General features: G+C 42.4%; 2 protein-coding genes across 3 annotated transcripts; one reads left to right on the top strand and one right to left on the bottom strand.

The window, feature by feature from the left end:
- Window positions 1-3,015: 3,015 nt before the first annotated feature.
- Window positions 3,016-5,782, top strand: Cst11 (cystatin 11). The gene is made up of 3 exons (XM_028753944.1): window positions 3,016-3,337; window positions 4,014-4,118; window positions 5,610-5,782. Exons 1-3 carry the CDS (start codon window positions 3,110-3,112, stop codon window positions 5,694-5,696), a joined length of 420 nt encoding a protein of 139 aa, XP_028609777.1. The 5' UTR covers window positions 3,016-3,109; the 3' UTR covers window positions 5,697-5,782.
- Window positions 5,783-11,099: 5,317 nt separating this feature from the next.
- On the bottom strand, window positions 11,100-15,605 carry Cstl1 (cystatin like 1). 2 transcript variants are annotated; one of them, XM_028757200.1, is made up of 3 exons: window positions 15,302-15,605; window positions 11,784-11,894; window positions 11,100-11,248 (listed from the first exon to the last, which is right to left on the bottom strand). In XM_028757200.1, exons 1-3 carry the CDS (start codon window positions 15,527-15,529, stop codon window positions 11,165-11,167), a joined length of 423 nt encoding a protein of 140 aa, XP_028613033.1. In that variant the 5' UTR covers window positions 15,530-15,605; the 3' UTR covers window positions 11,100-11,164. The 2 variants fall into 2 exon arrangements, with proteins under 2 accessions (XP_028613033.1, XP_028613042.1); XM_028757209.1 differs by having other exon boundaries at window positions 15,458-15,603.
- Window positions 15,606-27,508: the final 11,903 nt, after the last annotated feature.

Consider the following 27,508-nt stretch of genomic DNA (forward strand, 5'->3'; position numbering starts at 1 on the left):
AAAAAAAAAAAAAAAAAAAAAAAAAAAAAAAAACAATTCATATTGCTTCTTTATATTTTGCATAACTGAGAAATCCTGTTTATATATTCTTGAACTGATGTTTTAAGAGTTCTTTCACACAACCTTAATGGTTGTCCTGAAGATCACAGCATTAACATTTTGCTGAGGAACAGTAGATACACCCTCCTCTCCCAGAATTGTGTTGTTTCTGATTATCATGGAGTCATTAACCTTGGCAAGGAGAACATTCCCCAAAGGAGGAACATGAAGTCAAATATGTACATTATTATACAAACAAGCCTTATGCCTACAGCAACATCCACACTCAAGGAGACATACACCTTGCTGACCTGATCCATGGGCAAGAACTATGTCATGCCATCTCCTCTGTGGCCATGCTGGACTCCAGATCCTGGACTACAGATATAGAAAAGAATGAGCAAGAGTTCAGTAGAACCAGACCTGTCCACAGATGAGACAGACACATTGTCTGTGGAACCTGCCCTGTTCACAGATCAAGGATTTAGCCCAACTCTGGACATGGAAGTCATTGCAGAGGGAATGTGCAGTGGCTGGTCATACCACATCTACTGTCAAGAAGCAGAAAGAAATGAGAATTAGGTCTTCAGATCAGTTCCCCACTCAACTTCAAAATTCCATCTGGATCTTTACTTGAAGCAAACGAGAAAGCTTACTGGTTCCTCTGAAGAGCAGGACATCCTGGCAGCATGGTGTTGTCTCCAACATCTAAAATTTCTTCATGCTAAGTTTATTACATTTTATCCACAATAGACCTCTGTCTTTCCTATTGCAGCTATGCGTAGGAGCTTTGGAGCATGATCATCACTGGAGGGGAATCTGTTGTGTGATATGCTGTTACAACTGAATAAAAGTCTTACTGGTTTCATGTAAAGGTTCCAATACAAAAAAAAAAAAAAAAAAAAATTTCCCCTGAGGGCTCGTGTATGGTCCCAGCCTGTGGAGCTCCTGGGAGGTTATAATGCCTTGAAGTGGCATAACCACTGGAAGAAGTTGGGTCACAGGAAATAGGTCCTTGAAGGGGAGACCAGGCTTGATCCGGACCCTAGCCCCTTCCTGTCTGTCTCACTCTGCCTCATACCTGCCATGCAATGAGCAAACTCCTCTACCAAGCATTGTCGTCAGGTCATCAACCTTGCTACTGAGCCCTCTTGGAAATTAATTAAGCAGACCCAAAGCCCAAACAGATCTCTTCTGCAACACTATAATAAAACCAGGAGTGACAGGTGAGGTCCCACCTTCTGTCTCCTCTCTCTCCTATTTTGTGAGTGTTCTTACTGCTGATGGTATCAACAGATTGTTCTTCAAATGACTCTAAGTAGGTATGGAGATTTAATAGTGCAAGTCTCAGACCCTAGACCCTTCCGTATGAGAAGGACTCCCACCCAGTGGGGACTTGGAAAAGGTAGCAATGATGTGTGGCTGAAAAAAGGCATCTTGGTTTCAACTGATTTTAGTTTTGTGAACCAGTGACTTTATTGGGATTACCTTCAGTAGCATGTGTGTGGGGTTACTTATAGAAGTATGGATGAGTTAAAGGTAACTCCGTCCTTGAAAATCTTACTCCAGCATAGACAATGACTCATGAGACTTCTACAACTGTTTGAATAACTTGTAGGCAGTGAGGCTGGGAAGGATTGCTTATATAACCTTGGGGAGGTACTTGAAGAACTTTCTGAGGCTTCTGAGTTTTTATTACTTCCTTAGTCTTAATGAGTCTCCTCCATAAAGAATAAGATGTTCTAATTCAGAGGAAATAGCTACACAATGATCAACTGGAATATGAACTTAGGGTAGGAATGGAGTCGCATGTGTCTGTATGGAAATGCATATAACAATGTGAATGCATACTTAGGGCAGAGATACGGATGCATATGTTTGCATGTATGCGCGTGTCAGTGTGAGCAAAGGTGTATAGGTATGTATACTCACACCTTTCTTCTAAGTGCTTTCACTACTTGTTTTAGTATTGTACCCTTCTGAAAAATACCCTACAGCAGTGGGTCTCAATCTTCCTAACGCTGTGACCCTTCAATATAGTTCCTCATGTTGTGGTGATCCCAACCATAAAATTGTTTTTACAACTGTAGTTTTGAGATTGTTATATTTTGTCTATTTCTGGATAAAGGTTTGCCAAAGGGGTTGCAACCCACAGGTTGAGAACCACTGACCTGTAGGTTTCCTCTTAACATCTCGTAAGCTTGCACCATACAGAGGACCTCATTCTGCCAGCCTCACATGCCTGTGTCCTTGCCCTTTGATACCAATCTATGGCAGGACTCCTTTGGAGTCTTATCTCGCTGAAACCTAACTTGTCAGGCAGGAAACTCTTGGCATCCCCCTCCCTCAACTCCCTACCCACATGTAAAACATGGAGTCAGCCATACTCAGGTGTCATCAGCTTTGTAAAGTGAGGCTTTCCAGATACTTGCTGCATTCTCTCTCTCTCCCTGCCTAGCCCCCTGCTCTTTTAGCATATCGCCTGGAAACAGTGTCCAAGAACCAGGTCAAGCAGAGGGCTTCCTCAGATCCAGTCCCTCCTGATAAGTTTCTCCTCACACAGTCCTGCTGATTATGTTATGCTTCCTGAGATCCAACATGTCTATTGTCTCCTCAGTTGCCCATCCCTCAAGTGTTCTCTGGTCCCTCATGACGTAAGCTTAGTGGAAAGAGGCCTCTAGCTTGACATCCAGTAAGGAAGTAGCAGGTCACAGAAATGTGTATTGCTGAAGGAGCAGCCACTAAAACATATAAAAGTGTGGGGAAGGGGAAGGGGAGAGGGAGAGGGAGAGGGAGAGGGAGAGGGAGAGGGAGAGGGAGAGGGAAGGGAGAGGGAGAGGGAGAGGGAGAGGGAGAGGGAGAGATATTCACTCAATGAAAAAAAAGATTGAGAGTGGGAGTGAGCTTGCCAGTCATTACAAAGTGTTCTAGAGTAGGCAGAAGAGGGAAAAAGAGAGGAGAGTTGTAGGTGTGAATGCATGCTGCCCTTAAGTCTGATGCAGGGCAGCTGTGGTCAGTTTGACCCAACAGATGAAGTGGGAGGATCTTTTCAAGCTTCTCCAGCTGAAAGATGGCGGACAGATCTTGGAAGGCAACACGGCTCCTGTTGGTCATTCTGGTGGCCCTGGTGGCCTTCAGTTATCAAGTAAAGAGGAAAACATTTATACGGGTACATGAAGTAAGTGCATTGGAGCCTTCTGTGAAGCAAACACTGGAGTATGTCACAGATCAATACAACAAGAAAAGTGAAGACTTATACAACTTCAGGATCCTTCGAATCCTCAAGATTGAAGAGCAGGTGAGTGTGTGGCTTCCCTGTCTCTCCTCCACAGAGGGACCCTGTGCTCCAGGCTTCTGTTTTGATAAAAATCTCACTATGCAGACTAGGTTAGGCTCAGCCTTCCTGTGCCAACATCCACAGTGCTGTAATTACAGATATAGGCTTCCATCCCCAACTGAAAGTGGGTGTTTTAAGATAAATGTATATTCAATAGAGTAGATGACTCTGTCCTTTCAATAATAACTAAAAATTACCCACCCAGGACCAACTGTCTTAGCTGTATGCCTTTTAAAGCAGTGTTATTGCAGCTAGCTGTGATATGTCCATCTGGGGTTTCTCTGCTGCCATGGGCAGTTTGAAATGTGACAACACAGGACATATGGCCTACATAGATTAGCCTGTTTACTATCTAGCCTTTCACAGAAAACTTAACACAATCCTGTCTGGAACAATTAGCCTTTTCAATGCAATCCAGGGGATGGCTGATCCCATGGATAAAGATGGGTAGTCTTGGTGATGTCTCAGTGGGTGGCTAAAAGAGGACTGGAGTCAGACAGAAAGAAGAGCAAGGATTCCACAACTGTGCAAGACTGGGCTCTTGCGTGGAGCAAGGGGTAAAGCTGCCCCACTTGTATAGAAGCCATAATGGGGAAAAGAGGTTATTCACCTTTTGCCTTCCCCTTACTATCCACAGATGACAAATCACATGGAGTATCACATCACAGTGGAAATGCAGCGGACCACCTGCTTGAAGACAGAGAACAGCCTCTGTGATATCCAGCAAGGGGAACTTCACAAGGTGCTGGGCAAGCTCATTCACATAAAGCCATTTTTTTCTCATGGTTTTAGCATAAGAGAAGGCAGACCTGTTTGGGATCTACTCAAGCTTGCTTAAAAGAAAATCTCATGAGTGTTGTCTCCTGTTTCAAAGAAGAAACTAGAAATGGAAAAGGCTAAGCCATCATTTGTTGATGCTAAAAGAATCACAAGAAAGAGAAAGAGGTCCAAAGGGAGCAGTTGGGTGGCCAAACTACAAGGAGACAGCCCAGGCCAAGGGAAGCAGTTAATTATTAACTGTATTCTAGCCAGAAGTAGGAATGTACATTTGAAAATAATTTGACTGGTGTAGGGGTAGACTAAAGAAAGCAAATCTGAGTGAATGGCCTGCTGAGGGACCTGCTGAGAGGCCTTCAGCCCCAAAGGTACCTCAGTCCCCAGAAAACTTCATTTTGATCCAGCAGGAGGCTGGCTTAATGCTGTCCCACACTGTGAGCGCTTCTGTGTGCACAGACAGAGTGTGTCCAACACACAGAGGAATATTTAGCCTGAGAGTCCTAACAGCACTGTAACTTTCTCTTAACGTTCCCCAAGTGAATTTGATCAAAGATGGCCTTATGTCCCTCCTTGCCCAGCATCATCCTGGTCGATGTCAAAATTTTTAATGTAGTCATTATTAGCCTCATCTTTTGCTTATAACATGTCCTTGTCCAGTTCATAAACTATGTGGTCAACCTACTAACAATGACTTGGAGATTATCAACACACAAATGTGGCCTTTCCTGAGCTCTCTTTTCATATTAGGACATAAAATTATTGGTTTGGGCAAATGAAGTATAAATAGAAGGAAAGAATAGGTCGAAGGATAGAAGGATAAATGTGGATGGAATTAGAAGGGCAAATATTGTGAGTGGGTGGATGGGTAGCTAAGTAAAAGGAAGGAAGGAAGAAAGAAAGGAAGGGAGGGAGGGAGAGAGGAAAGGAAGGAGGCAGGGAAGGAGGGAGGGAGGGAAGTATGACGGGAAGCAGGGAAAGAAGAAAGGAGATGCAGATCCAACAGAAGCTCAGAGAGAGAAGACATGGTAAATGCCATGTAAGTGATGATGGTGGGAAATGGAATCAGTAATTCCCACAGTGAGTATGGGTTGATGGCCCCTATTCCTATCCCACATCTGACCACAAACAGAACCTTCTCCTGAATAGTCTTAGCAACCTTTTTGTCACGTGAATGAAATGACATAAATATCAAGATTGAAGAGGCAATGAGGCAGTATTACTTACCCAGCCTCAGGTTTGATATTCTCTTCCTTTTAACTTTCCATTTTTGTCCACGTTATCTTATTGTTTGTTTCTTTTTTTTTTTTTTAGAAAGAGTCTAACTATGGAGCCCATTTCTTACTGTAAACCTCTCACCTCAGATTCCCAATTGCTGGGGTTACAGGGTACTACCATGCCCAGCTCTTGTTCATCTTTTAAAATACATGTATTGGTCTCTTGTTTTGTTTTGTTTTAGCAAATCCGCTGCTACTTCTCAGTGTATGTCGACCCCTGGCTTGAAGTATTCAAAATGCTCAAGAAGAACTGTACTGATAGCAGCTGAGCGTCATGAAGCAGATGTGTCCTCCATGCTTCCCATCACCCTGCAATCGATAGTAATCCTCAATTTGCCCAATAAAGAGGTCAGCCTATTCTCTTCATGGTCTTCATGTTGATTCCAGTTTTCCCCTACAGATTCTTCAGTTATTATAAGAAAATGTGGAGGTCTACTGGGAGTCCCAATGGGCTAACATAGATACTTTCTGAACCCATTGTTTACACCCACATGCTAGCAGAACTTCATTTTTGGCTTCATAGCAAATATGAGACTTTAGGATGTTTTTAACTGATTGTTTGGTTTGGTTTTGAGATCTGGTCTCAGGTAGCCTCAAGCTGGTCTTGAACTCACTAGGAAGCTAAGAATGACACTGGACTTCTGATCTTTCTTCTTCCACCTCCCAAGTGCAGGGATAACAGGCACACCCAGCTTTATGCAGTGGTGGGTTTCAAACACAGGACTTCATGCAGGCTAAACAAGGATTCTATGAACTGAGCAACATTCCCAGGCCCAGTAGTCTCAGTTTTAAGACAAGATGGAGAAGATGGGAAGAAGGAAAATAAGGAGGTGGAGAGATGTTGACAGTAGATAACTGAACAACAGAGATGCTTACAGGGTACTTCCAAGATGGGACCTCTAAGGAACCTGACAAAGAGCCCCCCTCTCCTCTACTGAAGTATGAATGGAGAAGAAAAAACACAAAGAACTAAGACAAGGACTTGTTCCTGGTCCATTGTTGAGAGATGCTGTAAGTGCCTAATCTGTAGAGACTTGATGATCCAGGGAAGAGGGATATGGAAGGCAGGTGTGGAGTGGGGGTAGATAGGTGGGTGAGGGGTGGGGGAATACCCTCTCAGAGGGAGCATGGGGTGAAGAACTCTTGGACAGTAGACTGGGAAGGGTGACAACACTTGGAATGGAAATAAATTTTAAAAAATTTAAAAAGAATAAAAAGTTGTTAGAAAGTAAAAAAAGAAAACACTAAACTCAGATCTAGACTCCCACCACCTTATACCAGCAGTCAGGACCAGAGCAGAATGCATCTCAGATTCTGGCGGATCTTATCTATAAGATCCTGTGGAAAGGAGGACATAGACCACATAGCACTTTATTCTTCCGGTATCAACAAATTGGATCAACTTTACTAGGTGAAAAGGGAGTGTAGATGTGGAGAAACCAGAAACACTGTCACAGGGCCTGCACTTTCTGCCTTGATCTGTTTCCTATTACTAGCAACACAATACTACAAATGAGGTAAATTATTATTAATAACTAGTCTAATTATATATTAAAATTTTTAGCTCAAAGGGGGAAAACGTAAATTGTGAAATCTCTTTCATTTTCAGTCAGACGTGTTTAAGGGTAAAGAATACTGATGTCTTCATCTAAATGTGAAATACATATGAAAAGGAGACTGTTGGGTAAATATAAGAATGGGGAGAGAGATGCATAATATTGATACAAAATATAAATTGCAGAGTAGATGGTAAGTGCACAATCGTTCGTTGCAAAATCTTTCGACTTAAGATTAAGTTTGAAGATATTCATCAGTATTCTGGATAAAACATGAATGTATACATTAAATTACTCAGTCAGATTTTAAATAATTTGTCAGATGTGCTTGTATTGTTTAAAACATCTCAAAGTGGGACAGGAGAAATGGCTCAGAGGTTAAGAGTGTGTTCCCTCTTGCAGAGGACATGGGTTCTGTTCCCAGGATCCATGTCAGGCAACTCATGACCACTTGTAATTCCAGCTCCTAAGGGATCCAAGGCCTCTGACCTCAGTGAGCACTTGTACACACACACACACACCCATGTGCACACACACTCACAAATAAACAAATAAAAATATCTCACATTAAATGAAATCTATGAAGAAAAATATAGAATTAATCATGAAATTGGTTGCAATTCATCCTGTGTTCATTATACATATGGAACTTACAAAATGCTAAACAATTGTTACAAAACTTAACATTCACGAGCATCATTTAAAATTTGTATTATGTTTTTTATTTCACAAATTAGAGAATAAAAAGTAGATGACCATTTGTAGGAGGAATCAAGAGATGAAGTTGTTTTTAGCCACTGCATTATAGAAAAAGGACATTTGGATGGAGATTGTTAAGAGTTACTACATCAGTTTCTTCACTTCTTATTACAAATGACAAAAACTTCTATCACAATAATTCTAGAATTTCTACTCTAATAAATCCTGTGTAAGTGGTGTTTTCCACTTACATAGGATTTAAGTGTGGTTTTAAAATACATGTTCATTAATTTTCTGGGGATTTTATACATCCATCCAATGTATTTTGGTCATATTCACCTCTCACTTCTCATAACTCCTAAGAACCCCCATGCCTTCCCAACATCATGTTCTCTTTATGAGTGTGGCTTTTGTTGGGACCAGTACACTCCAGTGGATGTTGTCATACCCATGAGTATATGGCAACAGAAACACAACTGGACCCTGTAAGTTATAAGATAAATAGAGTGGTCAATTATAAAGAGAACTTTATTTGGGCTCATGGTTCTGGTCTAAGTAAGGTTAAAGAGTCTCCCTTTTGACAGAGTCCTGAGGCAGGGAGTGACAGAACCCTATCTAAATTGGCTTTTATAATTGACCGGCTCTCAAGATGATGCAGTATGTCATTTATCCCATTAACTTATTTATCACACAAGTTCATCCACTGATGTGTACTATAGCCCAGAGTAGCCTCTCTAACTCATGGCAACTCCCTTAACTCAACCTCCTGAATGCTGAGATTGTCAGCCTGAACCCACATGCCCAAGTCTCAAGTAAGTAACAATAGAAAGGCAGAGTAAGTTGGGAAAAGTGAAAACAAGTTCAAAATCAAAGTAGCTTATACTGTGCAAATGCACACCACATGGCCTCAGTGAATACCAGAGACACATGTGCGTGACCACTTTTTATGTAGGTTCACACATGCTTATTGCTAAAAGGTATTATTAGAAACTGAAAACTAGATGTGTATGGTGGTGTGTGCCTGTAATCTTAGTATTCAGGAGACTGGGACAGGAGGATCTCAAATCCAAAACCAACTTGAACTACTTACCTAGACACTACCTAAAAATATATATATCAAAATTTAAAAATCCTGAAAATCACTCACAGGTTCATTATTAAAGAATAGACAAGAAAGAATGGTGTGTTTAAAGACTAAAGAGATGGCTCAGTGTACAGGGAGACAGTGGAGGGCTACGTGGGGCTTCAGAGGCCCCTTGGGCACTGGATTTGCATGGCAGAGTGCTTTGGGCTCTCTGTACAAATGTATCACCTTCCACTCTTTCCCTGTGTCCCCTTCTCCAGGCATCTTGGTTAATATGAGGCTCTTACTTTAGGGCTCTACATTCTTCTCCCCTAAGTATCTCTAGTTGCCCTCTGATTGAGACAGTGCAGATTCAGGGAGGAGGCCAAGCATCACATGGTACACTCAATATGCTCTCAGCTCAAAGCTGTGCCCTCTCTACTGAGCTATGAGTCATGGGACAGAGGTAGCTGTAGGGAAGTGAGAATACAAGCTCACTGAATCTGGAGACCTAGAGGGTAACAGTAAGCACATTGATGGAAATTCTACCAAAGGGTCTCTGGATGTCCACACTACACATACAAGTGAGGCCTGTGCCTGGCACCCCTCTCCTTCTAGAGTCTAGAACTTGACACATGCCTATGAGATCAGCCCCAAACAACATGAGCTCTGAGTCTCTGACATTGGTTCCTGGCAGACAGTATGTCACAGATGTCCTCATAGCTTGATGCTGGGGATTAAATGGATCCTGTGGCTGCAATGACAAGGACTCTGAGAGTTTCTGTCTTACCTGGGACACCACCCTATACCTTTTTGTGGTGGTTTGAATGAAAATAGTTTGCATAGGATTATAGGGAGTGGCATTCGTAGGAGGTGCGGCCTTGTTGGAATAGGAGTGGCCTTGTTGGAGAAAGAGTGTCTCTGTGGGTGTGCTTTGAGGTTTCAAATGCTTGAGCCAGCCCTTGTTGCCTGAGGAGCTAGATGTAGAAATCTAAGCTACTTCTCCAGCACCATGTCTGCCTTCGTGTCACCATGCTTTTTGCCATGACAATTGTCAGAACACAGTCAAAAGAATGACACAAGGTAAACAATGCCTTAGGGAACTGTGAGAGGCTCCGGGAAAAAGCCAGAGGGCCTTTTAGCTCAAGTGCATTTTGTTCCCTGAATTGTTCTTGGATGTGATTCCATGCCTCCTGCAACAAATATTTGCATTCAATTTATAAGACATGCTTATCCCTATTGAATATTGGAGCATAGCTGTAGAATCTAATCAGGTGAAAGGGTATGCTGAGGGCTGTTCTGTGTGACCTAAATTTGGAAATGGCCTCCTACCTTGCTTTCATGCTCTCTCAGACACAATCTATAGTATATACCAGGAATTGTGTTTAAATTGTCTGTCCTGAGAAAGTTCTGGGGAAGGGCTGTCCTGTTAATATTTAATATGTGCTTACTGATGTTTATTTATATGTTTTGCTGAACTCAGACAACTTTCCTTGGATTATTGCTTTCTTTGTTACACCCATGTATAAAAGTACACTGAAACTAAAGTATAGTTGTCTACAACATTAGACAGTAGTCCACTCCATTCCTTAAGGTCTTCAAATCCCAGGACCTGTAGACAGATCTGCATAGGTCAATGAAAGTAGACAGACAAAAGAGTAAACCTCTGAACTGTAAGCCAGCCCTAATTAAATGTTTTCCTTTGTAAGAATTGCTGTGGTCATGGTGTCTCTTCACAGCAATAGAAACCATAACTAGGACACTCCTGTTGCTGCTGCTGCTGCTGCTGCTGCTGCTGCTGCTGCTGCTGCCGCAGCCACTGCCACTACTGCCTCTTGTCCTTTTGCCATTGTAAGTCACAGCCTTGCTACAATTGTACTGAATCTATGCTGGCTACTCAGCCTTCTTTGGTCATGGAACTTCAGACATGCTCACTGTGACATGTGTGAGTTACAGTGTTGTGTGTATTGTCAGGATATAAAGCTCCACCTCCCAGACCCAGAGAAAGCAGAAGCATGGGGTTGAGGTAGAAAGAACAGTGAGACTCCCTAAAGGGATATCAGCATCCTATTCAAAGTACAGTAGTCCCTGGTGACTACCTCGTTTCTGTGAGGTGTGTGTGAGCTGCGAGTGGAGGAAGGCACAGGGCTTCATGTGTGGGAGTGTTTGGATAAGTTTGTGTGGGGGGTTCATGTTAAGTATATGACGGTAGGTGGTGTGTGTGTGTGTGTGTGTGTAAAGTACAATAAAGGAGTTGCTACTATTCATGTTGTTGAATATCAATGTTGTGAGTTTTGTGTGCTTGTGTGTGTGTGTGTGTGTGTGTAGAAACACCCCAGCAAGGGACACCAGTTCTCTTACAACTTTACAAAAACCAGTACACACACAGTTATTTAGGTGTCAGCAGAGCTCGTTACACTCAGATCTCCTGGCAGGAATTGTTCCAGAGGTGGTAGCAGTCCATCCAGGGTACAGAGTATATCAATGATGAGCAAATCAGGCTCTGTGGAAGAAGAAAAAAAAAAAAAACAAGATAATCAGCTTTGGGGAAAATAGTTTTCAAAGGTGAGAAAAAAAAAGGGGCTCCTGCTTCTCAGGCCCTGGGGCAACCAGAAAGGAACTATCCATCTGAGACCCAAGGCAGGTGACTCTGGAACCCTCAGTTTTAGGAGTTTCCTCCTCTCCTCCCACTCCTGTACCTACACCCTGGGATAGGAAGAGGCCCTCTTTATCTACTATCTGGCCAAGAAAGACCAGGCAACATAGAAAGGGACAATGAGGGACAATGAGGAACAGCAGAACTGAGAAGACGCAGGCGATGAGACAGTCCTTAGTGAGCAAGACCTAGAGAGGAAGAGCAAGACCATAGCAAAAGCCCCAAATAACACAGCCTGGGGCTCTGCAGGTAGAGACAGATGCACCAAGAAGTGTCAGTTAGTCCTATGGCTGGGCATTTGCTGGCCCCAACTCTCACAGTTTGAGAATATTTGCTCCCCATTCTTGGCCTCAGGCAATCTCAGAGAACTCCCTCCACACACCTTTTTCAGCGTGTTGCTTTGCAGGGGACAGGTGGCTTTCTTCGTCTCATTTTTCTTACATTTGGTCCTGCCAATCTTCACAGTAACCAAATACTCCACGCCTGTGGTCAACTGCAGAGAAATAATTAATCTCACTTCTAATTTCCACTTTGAGTGTCTAGTAGCTGACCTTCTCCAGGAGGAACTAAGTCATGACTTCTGTTCCCCAAAATCATGCACCAAAATTCAATTCCTCCCTCCCCTCCCAGTGCGTGAGTCTCAATGGAAACTGGGCACGATCTTGTGCCCTCAACTTTACTGTGGTAGCCACATAGTGCCTCTATTTTGTCTCCCACTCATCCCCACGACAAGACAAGCTGGGTTGCCTGGTAACTGCAGACCACCGTGGTTCTCATATTGCAGTGAAGTACATGACCCTATTTCTTCCCAGTCTGTGCATCATCCACTCCTTCCTTACTCTCCTTTCTGGACAATCAAAAGGAAGACAATTTAGCAACACATAAAAATACGGATCAGAGAGATTGCTCAGCAGTTAAAAGCACTTGTAGCTCTTGCAGAGGACTAAGTTTTGGTTCCCAGAACCCACATGGCAGTTCACAACCATCTGTAACTCCAGTTCCTGGGGATCCAACACCCTCTACCAGTCTGTGCAAACACTGTGTGGATGTGGTGCACTTCTATACAAATACTTGATGGCAGAACACTAACACATATAAAAATATAAGTCTTTAAAAATTAATAGTTTAGGAGTCAAATTGATTCTAGGCATTCACTCCCCATGTATTAGCTCTGAAACCTTGAGAAAATAACCTAGCAGCCTTCACTTGCACGGTCCACATAAGCGTTCAAGGTGTCTGCGGAGTCTGTGGGCAAAACAGAAGCACTTCCACTAATGCATTGAAAAACAATAAATTGTGTAGATATTTCCTCCCAATGGAAACATTTCCTCCAGAGAATGGAGGCTGGCTTATAAGATTCAGGAATCAAATGAAACAAGATCATAAGACCTCCTACCCAAGGTGATTAAGGAGAGTTTTGGGCTAGGTGAGTCACCTGTGCCACCTGCAGGAACTTCTGAGATACCACTATCATCCTGAGCCATCACCCTTCCTGGAGCTTTTTGGTGTTACAGCTGCTATTGAGTCAGCCATGTTCCCTTTAAGCATCCCCCATAAACTCACTGGTAAACTACACTAGACTTGCTTAGAATCCTTGCTTTGGTCTGTTGTTAGTGCCCTATCTGTAGTAAGTAGATGTCTGTTGTTCAAATTTCCCCAGAAAAGCCATACCAGGGTATCCTAAGGATTTTTAAGTTATTAAATGTTTCTGCCAAAGTGTGTGGAGCAGCTATGACACTGGGAGAGCCAAGGACAGAAGAATGGCCTGGGCCGAAGACCTTGCTTTCTCTCCCAGGAGCTTTCCCTTGTTCTCTGAATCTGTTTCCTCCTGGGGCAGTGGACAGTGCAAGATGATGAAGTGCTGACCAGGTAAGGCAGAGAGAACACCAGCCAGGGCCAGCTCCCAGGGGTATATCTGTCTTCTCTTACTCATGGTCAGCCCTACAGCTCTGAAGGCTAGGAAGGGAGTGGGGAGGAAGAGAAGGAGGTGGTGGTGAAGGAAGGACTGGGAAAGCTTTTGTGGAAAAGAAGCCCTACACATGAAGTAAAACACTAAGGAAATATGGGGCTATTGACCCAGGTCTGGCTCTTCAGAAGAATGTGTGGATTAGAGAGATGTACATATAGTGGAAAGAAGCTCTTGGGAGCCTCCTGATTCTTGTGCCTAAATGACAGTGGTTCAACGTAATGAAATAGTAAGTCTATCTAGGGGAGATGCCGGCAGAAAATTCACCTAGATCCTGGTTGAATGATTCCCATAGAAAAATGTAAGGCCAGGCTCCAGGGCAATTACTTTTGGCTGCACTGCTAACACAATTTCAGTACTAGCCTGGAATTCTCTAGAGTGCATGTGTTCCTCTGCTATCATCAAGGGGCCATTCTACTTATGCACGGGGATGTTGTAGAACTGTGTCAACCACTGTCACACTGCCTGGTCATCGTGAGGTTGTATGTAGGAGAAACCTAAAACATGCATGCACGTTAAACTTCGTACTCACTATTAGTCTCCATTGTTCACTTAGAATACAGACATATCAGTAAATATTTCGACAAGTGCAACTAGGTGGCAGCATTGTGCTAAATTGTTACTGTTCTGACTCATTTTGCTACTGAAGAAGCAGCCCTGAAAGAGTCTAGATAATGCCTAGTCACGATCTCATAGCTGGGAACAGCTGAAAGGTGTAACCAGGCCTACAACTTACCATGCTTGTCTACTACCCACTCTTTGCAGTATTGAGATTTTTTAAGTCACATTGAGATATTATGTCCGGAAATCTGTGTCCATGAGCCTCCCTTTCCAAGTGACAGGCCCATATTGTCTGCTTATCACTTTAAATAACTTCAAATTTGCACATAACATTTAAAGAGCTATTGACCAGTTAATGGTTCGTGGTAGAAGGTTGATTTCACAGGTTATCTTGGGATCTCAATTATAGCTAAAGGAAACCAATCAAAGTGAAGACAGGAGAACAGTGCCACCTTGTGGTCATAGTACAAAATACCAAGGACTCCCCTGGAGTGTCTGTGTCAGGATAAAGGAATCCATTGACCTGTACTTACTTTACAGTCCAAACTTACATTGTCCACCTCACCCCATGTCTTCCCCCTCTTGCTGTTAACTCCAGTTCCATCTGCCTCCCATCCTTTCTGACTAGAAGTCTTTTCTCATAGAGAACTATTTCTTCTCAAAACTGTATGGCTAGGATGTAGTATTGTTTCTGACTGATTTACATAGTTTGCTATCTGACCTTGAGGAAACTTTGGATCAATAGTTTTCAAGCAAATGCTTTCCTTTACCACCTACAACTGATAGGATTCACAAGAATGTTGTCTGCAAAACAAAAGAGAAGGCACAATGACACGCACGTATGATCCTAGCACTCACATAACAGGAGGAACTCTGCCTTAAAACGGGTAGAACTGATCTGACTGAAGCTGCTCGCCTGTTCCCTCACCAAAGACTTGATGTCTCAAACACAAAATTCAATCCTAATTTACAGTCCTGGACACTGAAGAAAAAAAATGCTGTTGGAAATAAGGAATCTACAGAGCATGTTTATGGTTTTAGCAGATAATATTTTTTTAAAAAAAGCAAAGACATCCCCATATTGCTCTCTGGTAGGCAGAACAAAATGCAGTGTCTCCCACAGAACAATGGAGAATGGCTCTATATCAGTTTTTGGCCAAGGAGAAGGGAGTAAGGATTAGCTTCCAGGCTGAGGCCAGCCTAGGTCACGTGGCTGTGGTGACCAAATGAGCTGCTTAACTCAGAGATATTATGCGCACCCATTGCACGTGAAGCTACCTGGGGAGTTCCCAGTACTTGATTATAGAAAATCCCCATATATCTCAAGAAACAGGATAGGGCTTGTGTTGATGTCTGGGAAACAAAGCACAAACCTGCATCTGACTTTGGATTAGCTTCTGAACTTTAAACAAGTAGGTGTCGTTGCTTGCGTTGTTGTAAGACTGGATGAAGAAATGGAGTGTCGAGTTGATGTTTTTCTTGCTTGTGGCCTTCTCCTTGAAACCCCCCCATCTCTGGATGTGATTCACCTTAGCCATCACAACCACAGTCACCAGCAATAGCAGCAAGGGGAGCCTCAAGCCCCTTGCCTTCATCTCCATGGCTTCAGAAGGCGCTTATCTGTAGTGTTGAGAGTGCAGCAACAGTCTCTCAGTCTTCCGCAGCAGTCTTGCCGCACGCTAAAGCAGAGATTAAGACACCAAGTTCATTCTTCCAAGGTGCTAAGGACACTATCCATGGAAAGCTTTCCAAGGGCCACAGCAGTGTTCTTCCCACTTGCAATGGTCATTCTGTTCTTTAGCAATCCAGGTTAAAGGGTTTTCTCTGCACACATGCTAAGCCACAAGAGTCTCCCTAGCCTTGCTTGCACATGTAGTGTGATCCCAAGAACAGAGTTCAGAGCTACACACACATCAAAAACAAAAAACAAAAACAAAAAAATGCTGTAGCGGACAGAGGGCACTATGTATGGGAGTGGATGAAAGTCGGTGGAATAAATCATATTTAAACCGAGACAAAGGAATCGACCACGTGGAACCTGAAGTCGTACATTCCAACTGCCTTACGAAGCCACCAGCATCCCCTGTGCTTCCTCAGCAGATCCCCTTACTCACCTGCCTCTCACCTGCCACTGATTTCTCCCTGCTGTTTGCCACTGTGCTGGCTGGTTCCCAGGCTATCCCTTGTAATCCTGTTGTGACCCAGCAGAGCTTTGTGAGGTAACCCCAAGCTCCCCATGTGAAATCAGCCAGGAGTCTTACTCAGAAATTATCGCTGCAGGGTGCAACCTGTATGTAGAAACTCATTCCAGTACCCTAATTTTTTGCCTTATAAAAAGAATAATAGTAAAAGAATCAATAAAATCTTGGACTAGAGAGGTGGTTCAGTGCCAGCATAAGGATCTGAGCTTAGATCCTCAGCACTCACATAAAAGTCAGATTTGGCAGCAAACACTAGTAGCCATGATGCTGGAAAGCAAATATGGGTGGGTCCCAGGGCCTCACCTGTCAATCAGTGTAGCCAAAATGCTAAGTCTAGGTTCATTGAGAAACCTAGTCTCAAATATAAGACAGAGAGTAATGCCATAAGACATTCCAATGGCAACCTCTGGCCTTCATACACACCTACCTGTACACATACACACACACACACACACACACACACACACACACAGCACACGCACACGCACACGCAGATACACCATGATCTGAATGTAGTGCAGTGATTTTATTGTAATTTTTTTTTCTTTTTGGTTTTTCGAGACAGGGTTTCTTTGTGTAGTTCTGGCTGTCCTGGAACTCACTCTGTAGAGCAGGCTAGCCTCGAACTCTCGAACTCAGAGATCTGCCTGCCTCTGCCTCCCAAGTGCTGGGATTAAAGGCATGTGCCACCACCTCACGGCAAATGCTAACTTCTTAATGTTACAGTTGTACTGGCTTTATGTCACTGCTTCAGGAGGTTAAAAACCTAGGAGAGGTTCTGTGAGCTTTTTGTTTGGGATCTTTTCAGCCTTTTTATGTCTCATATTATTTCAAAATTAAAATTAAAATGTTAAAAACTAAACTTAGTCTAGTGATATGGCAAACAACACACGTGTCTTATTATCCAGCTGTATTATGGAGATTCTGGGCTAGTTAATCTCCCTGAGCCTAGATTTTTCATCTCCCTTTTTGAAACAGAGTCTCAGTATGTAGTCCTGTCTGGTCTGGAACTCACAGAGATCTGCCTCCTTCGTACAGGGATTAAAGGTGCGTTCCCCCACCTCTAACATCTCTCTATATGAAAATGGATGGAGGCAAAGAATTTACTCCTGTGTCCAACACTGGAGATTTCTCAAAACCATCAGTGTGATTCTTCACTGAGTCTGATTCATATGCTGGATCCACTGTCTGATGAGCCCCTAGCCTTAGTCCAAGCTCCATTGTGTCCCTCCATTGTGACAGTTTCTAGTACTGTTAGGATATATCACGGCATCCATATCGTGCTCCATAGAGTACTAGAATCTGTCAAGCTCCAGACATGGGAGCTTTGGAACACTCTAAGTTGGATTAGCATAGATGTCTCATCTATAACCTAACTCCTACCTTTCAGCTCTGTATTACAAATGACTTGCTAAGTAAACTCTGCGACTTGGGTGGGGGAAGAATTCTGCTTATTGGCAATTCAAAAACCTTTATTAACTAAGCTAAATATAGCCAATAAAATTGGATTGCTATGTGTCAGCAGAAGGATAGAAGGTGTATGAAACATTCTGTTTAACTGAACTTGGGGTTCAGTTCTTTCTTTCTTTCTGTTAGATACTTAAATTTTTATTTTATGTATATGAATGTTTTGCCTGAATGTACATGTGTATTCCATTTGTGTGCTTGATGTCTGACAAAGTCAGAAAAGGGTTTCAGAGTCCCACGAGCTGGAATTATAGATGGTTGTGGACCACTAATATGGGTGCTGGGAGTTGGATACAGGGCTTCTCTGCTACAGCAACAAGTACTCTTAACTAATGAGCCATCTCTCCAGCCCTGGGGCTCAGCTTTTTAAATATCCCTCTTCTGAGCCTGTGTGTATGTCAAAACTGCACAATAAAACTGCTTCCTGCCTCTTGCTAATGTAAGCATCTTGTTTCCTGAATCAGTTTCCCCCAAACAATACCAGAAAGATCCATGGTATGGAGGAGAAAATAAATATTTATTTAAGTCATGGAATAAAGGAGAAATAACTGGCCTATTTGCATCAATGGAATAGAGAATAAATGGGCAGTGTTTTAATGTCCAAGAACTAAGTGAATCCATTGTCTGATGAGCCTCTAGCCCTAGTCCAAGCTCTTTATGGAATAAAGATAAAATAAAGTCACAATCATAAATATGAGAAATATAGTGAGTATCAGGAACCTGCCCTTGAAGTAAAGGAAAAATAAAGAGCCATAGATACAATGCCATGAGGAATGAGGATGAAAGGAGGAAGTAAGGGGCCTGATTGTGTTCTTAGAACAATGGCAAAGAAGGAACTTGCTTGTCTTTACAGAATTGGAAAACTGGATTCCTGGTTATAGTTCTGAAATAGGAGGAGTATGATGGCTGGTTCCATTCAGGAATAAAAAGAAACACACAAACCGGTCCAAGCAGCTGTGGAAATTGTTTAAAAAGATTGGCCGTTTACAAAAGAAAGGGAAAAATAAGACTCTTCTCATGCCATGAAAATGGAAGTAAAATGCTTTATAATTTTATAGGCTAAAGGGAAGGCAGGAAATTGAGAATTTGAAAGACTAAGAAGAACTTAGAGTTTCCTTGTCCATAGCAAAGAGAAAATGGACTTCAGCTGGGTCCATGTAAGGAGGCAATCACAGAGACCTCAGTCTTGTCCATAGAACAAGTGATGGATGAGTCTGCAAGTGAGCACTTATAATTTCAAATTGTTCACTGTAAAGACATGGGATTATTTGTCAACTGCACTTCATAATGTGGTTCGGATGCATGGATGGGGGTGTATACATAAACGGATGCATGATAGGTAAATGGATAGATTTGGGGATGAATAAGTAGGAAAATAGCGAGGTGGATAGATAAAGGCATGGGGCACCTCCCAGAGTACTTCATATGAAACAGCCAGTCAGGCCAATGACTTTTCTGTCACCATAGTCTCCTGCTCATGACCTGTGCCTATGACACAAGGAACAGACTGAAACACTGAAACAATGAGCCTTGCACCATAGCCCTTCTTACCTACCTGTACCCAAGACATCTTACCATTTGTACCATAAGACAGATAGCTTCTGTGGTGATTCTCTCTCTCTCTCTCTCTCTCTCTCTCTCTCTCTCTCTCTCTCTCCCTCTTTCTCTCTCTCTCATCTTTTTCCTGTGCTCAGAAAATCTGGCCTCCTGTAAATAAACTAAATTTGGTATCCTGGCCCCTGATGGATCCAGTCATGCCCTGCTGGTAGATAGGATTCATCTGAGATCTGCCTATGGCTGAGTGATGTTTGGGTCCCTGGAAGTCTTTGCATGAGCTGCACTACTTCCTAGGTTTTCCTATTTACATCTAGGCTTGAGATTTGTCAGGCCAGCTCCCTGAAGAAAAGCAGGAAATAGACAGAAAAATAACATGCTTTATCACCACAGGCAGTATGCTCGCCTGTGTGGGCTGAGCAGTCTGTGGACAAGGATGTTTCCTGGCTCTAACTTTTAGTCATCCCTTCTCCTAATCTGTCCTTGTTGTTGCTGTTCCTCCCTCACTGTACCCCACTCCCGTAGATAGTTTACTCAGGTTAGGCCTTGCCTGAGATTTTTTTTGGGATTGCACTAGATCACCTGGTCCAAAGGCATTGCTCATGGTATCCCAGCTTCACTGGAAACCCAAAGTGGAATTGTCCTTGCTCCAGAATGAGGTCACTAGCATATGTCAAGGATGCTGCCAAAGATGTTGGACATGCTCCAGGCTAGGCAACAGAAAAGACCATATCCTGACCAGGCAGCCCTTCCTCAATATTCAAGCTTGTTAGTCCTGGTGTCAGTTGGGGGGACCCTGGAGTGTGCAGGAAAGCCCCTGAAAATGGCATACAAATAAGAAAAAAGTAGTTGTTCCATTGCTGCTTGGCCAGCTGAGTCACCTTCTTAGCTTAACTTTTCTTACCTGAAATTCTAGTATATAGTCATAAAAATAAACATCTCATAGGATGCTAGGCAGCTTTTCATTACTATGATTAAATATGTCATGGTAGCCAGAATGCAGACAGAAAGCAGCAGATCAGGTGCCAGGACAAAATATACTCCTCTAGGGGATCCCCCTCCCCCAACCTATTTCCGCTAATTAGACTCCACCTAGTTTCCATCACTTCCCAATCATGCCATCTAATTATTAGCTCACCCTCAGAACACTCTGCTGAACTTGCAGCCTTCAAGTCCCATCAGCTGGCAACAAAGCCTTTTAACATACGAGCTTTTGCTGGGTTACATCTCACATCCAAAGTATTACAGATGCTTGGGAAAATTAAATTATGAATTGCACAGGTACCCAGAAGGTGCAGCTTAAAGGACCAGGGTTCACATTGATATCAGTTGTATTGGCTATTTCAATTAAAAAAAAAAAAAACTTTCACTGAGGAGTGATAAGAATGGAACTGTTCCAGGGTTCCAAGCTGTCTCCGGAGAACTTAACCCTACCTGTGAGGTTGGTATTCAGCCAACCGCAAATAGACAACTCCTGAGGAACAATTAGGTCTGGACTAAGCTTGTCCCTGAAGAAATAGAGACTAAAGAATATTTACATAGAGATTTGTATTTTATTAGGTATTTTAAGAGATACATGGGCGGTAAAGGGATAGAGGAGAATCACAGGTCTTATACAAACACTATTCTGTTTTATACAAAGGCTGGAACATTCACAGATTTTGGTATCTGCAGGAGCCCCAGGAAGCAATCCCCATGGATACCAAGGAACGTCTGTTTTTAACTAATAGATACAGTGTCAGAGCTATGAGAAGAGTCGCAATATGCCACTCTTTTAAAAAGCCTATACCTATACCTGATGTCTGAATCTTCTTTTCTGGCAGGGTGAGTAAAGAAAATGATTTCTCACAAAGAAAGAAGGCTGGTATCATTTTGTTTCTTTTCAAGACTTTTTAAACAGGTATTTCTGTACCCTGAATAGTCCTGCTCTGGGCAGGATTCTGACCTGGATATAACACAGACATGAAGTAAATCTACTTAAGACCCACCAGGTTGCCAGGCACCCTTCCAAGATGGCCCTGAAAGGAGCAGTCAGCAGTCTGCTACCTGCTCAAGTCTGCCAGTCTTGACTGTCAAGCAGCACCCAACATGCTGCCAGCAGCAATCCCCAAAGCAGCCCTGGACCCTCACCTCTGGAGCTACCACACACAGAAATGGCTGACCTTGGCTTGGAAATGCCCTGTGGTCCTGAGGAACAGGCCTGACACAGGCACACAGAACGGCAGAGGGACAAGGTAGTAGTACAGATGGCTCAAGCTGGCATTGCCTCAAAAGATCCTGTACATTTTCTCCTCTAGACTAAGAAACCTGAGAAATCACAAGGCCAAGAAAGATCATTCTCACAGTTACACAGTGCTCCCCCCCCCCACCACCTGGGAGCGAAGAGCTGGATAAGGACATCAGGGTGAAATGGCTGGTGGTGCCTGTTTTCCTCACCCAAACATAAGTCTTTTTTTTCTTCATGTGTTTTCCATATTAAAAATAATGTATCAGCCCCTAAACAGACTTCTCCATCTAAAGAAACAGCAAGCTTCTCCTTTTTATTCTTTTTACATTTTATCTTTGAAAATTTTAACTGACATAATTATACAAATGATATTTTGATACATGTATATAATTTGTACTGACCAAATCAGAGTAACTGACATTACTTCTGCGATGACTGTCCTTGGTAGTCAACTTGACTATATCTAGAATTAACTCAAATCCTAAAATGTAGGGCACATCTGTGAGAGATTTTTGCTTAATTTGAAATAGGAAGATCGACTTCTAATCCAGATCTTGAGGAGGGAAGGCATAGTTTTAATCTGGATCACATTTTCCACTGGAAGTCTATCTAATAAGGACATGGAAGAAGGAAGCTTTTGTTCTTTGCTGCTTGCTTTAGCCTCACTAGGAAGTCTACTCCTTCACTGACCTTAGAGCCTACTTCTTGGGATTCCAGTATCTATTGAAGACCGACTCATACATCCAGACTTGTGCACTGAGCAACTTCTGGATTCTTGAACTTTCTGTTCATAGACAGCTGTTGTTGGATTAGCTGGACCATAGCCTAAGTCTTTCTAATAGATTTCCTTTATATATAGAGAAAGAGTCATTCTCTAAATTCGACTACTCTAGACCCTACAATCTAGATAATCCTTACTAATACAACTTCAAATTTCATTTCTCTGTGTTGGGGATATTTAAAATTCAGAAAGCAAGGTTGAGGGTTATAGTCCAGTGGTAGACACACTTGCCAAGCATGTGTGAGGTCGTAGGTTCAATCCCTAGTGCAAAGAAGGAAGAAGAAGAAGAAGAATAAGAAGAAGATGAAGAAGAAGGTGGGGGGGGGGGCAGGGAGGGAGGGAGGGAGGGAGGGAGGGAGAAAAAGAAAGAAGAAAGAAGAGGAAGATGGGGGAGGAAAAGAAACATTAAAACTCAGAAATCAGGTCTGCTGAGATGTCTCAGCAGAATAAAGCATCTGCTGCCAAACTGAAGATCTGACTTCAAACCCAAGACCCACATGATGGAATAAAGGAAATATATTCCCACAAGTTGTACCCTGGCCTATCATATTTTTTTTTAAAAAAAAAGCAATAAAAATAAAAGATAAGATCTTCAGTCAGGCTGAGCAATGGTGGCACATGCCTTTAATACCAGCACTTGGGAGGCAGAGGCAGGTGGATTTCTGAGTTTGAGGCCAGCCTGGTCTACAGAGTGAGTTCCAGGACAGCCAGGGCTATACAGAGAAACGCTGTTTCAAAAACTCCCCCTCCTCCCCCAAACTAAAGCTCTTCAGTCAAGGGTAGTGACACACATCTTTAATTTCAGAAATTGGGAGGCACAGTCAGGCAGATCTCTAAATTAGAGGTCAGTCTGATCTGCAAAGAGAGCTCTAAGACTGTCAGAGCCACACAAAGAAACCCTACCTCAATAAACAAACAAACAAACAAACAAACAAACTTTAGATGAAATTCTGTTATGTGAAATAGACCTGGTACAACACACAAAGACTGCATGATCTTATTCAAATACTAAACTCATATAAGAAGTAGAGTAAGGGCACAAGAGGCTGGGAGGGGGCAGAGGATAGAGAAAAGTTACCAAAATACAGGTAACTCAAACAAATAGCAAGTGGAGCACAGGTGAAACAAAGCAAACTCAGAATGTAAAGCCATGTGGAGAGTGGTATGAAAGGTTCATTAAAAAAGGTTCATGCCCATGTTCATGTGTGGTACGGCATTATCTGCTAGAGCTCAGATGCACAGAGTCAGCACAGGTGCTCAACTGCAGATGAACTGATGTGCTGACTAGACTTTGTTGCAGGGACCAAAGACACCATCCAAAAATAACACAGAGAGGAAGGATTTATTCTGGTCCAAACTTCAGAGAATTGGATCCATGGTTACCTGAAGTGGAAATTTCTAGTTTCATTTGAGACTTAGTTTTTGTTGTGTGATGTTTTTCTCGAAACTCTTATGAGAGGATGTTTTGCTGAGAACAGATAGAAGGTATTTTTCTGGAAACCGCGTGATAAAAATGCATGTGATGCTTTGCTCAAGTGGATGCTTGAGAGGACACATGATGTTTGGAAAGAGTGTAAGTCTAACCTAACAGACAGACAGTGGATGATGCTCTGGCATTGGTTCGCCTTGCCACCCTTTGCTAGTCTTTGTTGGGCTTCACTGATGCTGGTCTTCACTGCAACATGCATGCATTGGTTCATCTTGTTTTCTTCCCTAATCTTCACTTGTTATGACTCTGTAGAGAGAAGTACACCAAAGAACTTCCAGTAGCATTCAGGCTACTTCTTCCCACTTCCACAAACTTGTGCCAATCAGTGGAGCCTCGAAGTTTCTTCTGGATCTTCAGTAGCTGCTACTACTGATTGATGTTTAGTGTCTGCCAAGTGGACTGAACTGCTGCTGGTGATTTGTATGTGTTGTTTTGCTAGTGCACTGGACTGCTGACAACAAAGATCAGAATTGCCCCCAAATAACTATTTCTAAGCAGGTCTATAACCCCCATTTCCTGTTAACCTTTCTTTTCCCATCTGGTAGGTGATAAGTTAGAAGGAAGATTGAAGCATTAAAGAATCATAATTAAAATAGGTTTTGAAAAATCTAAGTCTACAGTTATCTGATCCTGTGAGTTTGTACAGAACATCATGGCAGTGTGTGAGTGTGTGTATGTGTGTGTGGGGGGGGCGTATAACAGAGGAGCCTCTTCACCTTTTAATACACAGGAAACAGAAAGAAGAGTCTAAGAACCAGGTGTTGCCTTTGAAGGCATGCCTCCAGGAACCTACTTCCTCCACCTAGGCCTGACTAGAAGTTTCCAAAAACTTCCAAAATGGTGCTTCTAGTTGGGAGCCAAACATTGAATATGTGATTCTGTCCTCAAACCATGTGCAGAGAGAACCTAGCACATGGAAAGAGAGATGGTTCAACAGGGAAAGCACTTGTCACTCAAATCTAAGGATCTGAGTTCTGATCCCCAAACCCCATGTAAATACCAGACAGTAGCATAAGCATCTGTGATCCCAGTACATCTCCACTAGAACATGGAATGCAAACACATGAGAATCACAGAAACCTGTGGGTCAGTTTGGCTCATTCAGTAGAAAAGAGAGAGATTCTGTTTGAAACAAGGTGAAAGATGAGGACCAACACTTGAGGTTATCCTCTGACATCCATGTGGACATTCAGAAACACACACAAGTGCATATAGAGTTGGAGGAGGCATAGAATGTAATATACATACATACACACACACACACACACACACACACACACACACACACACACACACATATATATATATATATATATATATATATATGTTATTTACCTATTAAAAAGCATAATATTCTTCCAGGCATAGTAGGGCATGCCTATACTCTTAGTACCATGGGCTCTAACAATAGGATAGTCATGAATTCAAGGCCAGTGTAGGAAGCACAATAAGGACTTATCTTGAAATAGAACAAAAGAAATGATATTCAGGCTTGGGAAGATGGCTTAAGAGCACTTGTTGCTCTTCCAGAATACCCAAGTTCAGTTCCCAGAACCTACATCAGACAGGTCACAATCATTTGTATCTCCAGCTCCAGGGGATCTGATGCCTCTGGCCTCCTTGAGCACTTGAATTCTTGTGCGCACACCCCCATCTCACACCTGCACAATTAAAAATATTAAAAAATTAATAAAATTATATCCTACCATCTGCATAAAAACAAATGAAATAAGCCAAACACAAAGGAACAGATATCTTGTATTCTTCCTCATGCATTGATTCGTTGTTAATTTAAAATCCTGAGGCTGGGGAGAGAGCTCACTGTCTACAGAGTTTGTTGTATAAGCATCAGAACTCGAGTTGGATCCCATTACCTAACTAAAGCTGGGCATGATGTTACACTCACGTAGGATAAAGGAGACAGGCAGGTAGCAAAGACTCAGTCCCATCAATATGAGTAAAACAACAATCTGCAGATTTAGTAACAGATCTTTTCTCCAAAATTAAGATGAAGAATAATAGAAGAGCATGCTGACCTCTGGCTTCCCTAAATGCATGCACAGCCCATACACAAATACAGACATATGCATCACACACACACACACACACCACTTAATGAGCTCAGTGTGGAATAGTAATAGGGGAAAAGTGAGAAAATGGATAGCAAGCACTAAAACACCGGGAGTGAAAAATAGTAAATCAATAACACAGTGGGTGTCTGTAGTCACAGTAACCTATTATACATTTTATAAATAAGTCTGAGAGGAATTTAAGACAATGATAAGGAGATTGAAATTTATTGCCATGGATTAACCATTACATGTCGTATACATGTATTGAATTGTCACACTATATGCGTTAAATATGTACAATTAAAATGATGATCAGCCAAAACTTTCTTACTGGGTGTGGTGACACATGTCTGTAATCACAGCATTCAGAAGGCTGAGGCAGGACTGGGAGTTAAAGGCTAACCTAGCTTCACAGTGAGATCTTGTCTCAAAACACAAAACAAAACTTAAAAAAAAAACAAATAGGAAAAAGTAAATTCTGAAGTTCTGTGACTGAATAGTAGGGTGAGTGCAGCTTACAGCAGCGTGTTGTCAAGTCCACAATAGTATCCGTCAGGTCCTACTCTGAAATTAAATGAAAATCAAATAGCTTCTGGAGCCTGCTTCTGCTTTCTGCCTTCCTGCTTTTCTATAAGCAGCTGACAAGCTCGCCACCAGAAAACAACCAAGTTAAAGATGCCAATGCATGTGCTGAAATTCTCTAACTCTGAAAATTCAAGACCTCTGCCCCACTGTCTACTTGGTTGTGCCCATTGATTTGGAAGGTTTCCTTACCCTTCATAATTCTTTTCTTTACTTTGATTTGGGTATACATGTCGCAAACATCTTTTTCTGGGTTGCGGCTTGCCTTTCCATTTTATTTATGGTACATTGGAGGAGAGAAATTCTTAACCTTAATGGGGTGAATGTATTGATTTTTTTCTCTTCTGGTTTGTATTTTTGATGTTTTATTAGGAAGTCGAGGTCAGAAAGCTACTTAAACATTTTAATAATGCTACTTTCTTCCATGTTCTTCCAAACATTTTAAATTTCAACATTTCCATTTATGTCAGCAATCCATCTGGATTTTGTTCTTGGTATGTTTGCCAATGCTTAGTTCATACTCTGTGTCTACATTCATTAATGAGACTGCCCTGTGCCCTTTCCATATTGTCCTCTTCTGGTTTGGGGTTCAAGATTATACTGGCCTTATACAATGAGCTGTGAGCAAGTCAGTCAGGGTCTTTACAGTGAACAGAGGCATGAGGGCAATTAAAATTTCAAGAAAGCTGGGTAGTGCTGGCACATGCTTTTAATTTCAACACTAGTGGAAGCAAGGTTGGGCAGATCTCTGAGCTCAAAGTCATCCTTGTCCACAGATTTCAGGTGGCGAGCTTGTCCTAGTGAGTTCTAGGACAGCCAGGGCTACACAGATAAACCTTGTCTTGAAAATAAAAGAAAAGAAAGAAAGAAAATTCAAGAAGATTGATCTATGCATAATGTCTACACAATGATGAAGATGCAAAGAACCATGGGACATGCTGGGGGTGGGGCAAGAGGGAGGGATGGTGACAAGGAAGTCTTCTGCAGGTAACAGTACCCATGTCAGCACTTATCAGCAAGAACAATGAGGAGAAGGAAACAATCAAGAAAGGGCAGGGAGTGTCAAGTGGCCACTTTGTGAAGGAACTTTGAAACAATGCTATAGTCTCACTCATCCCTTGATCTCTACCTTATGGTTGATTGGCTACATTCAAGCAGAAGCCGCAGGTACAGGACCTTCATTGATGGAATCCCTGCATGCCCTGAA

This window comes from Grammomys surdaster, unplaced genomic scaffold (genome assembly GCF_004785775.1).
Source record: "Grammomys surdaster isolate TR1022 unplaced genomic scaffold, NIH_TR_1.0 129, whole genome shotgun sequence".
NCBI classification, from domain to species: Eukaryota; Metazoa; Chordata; class Mammalia; order Rodentia; family Muridae; genus Grammomys; species Grammomys surdaster.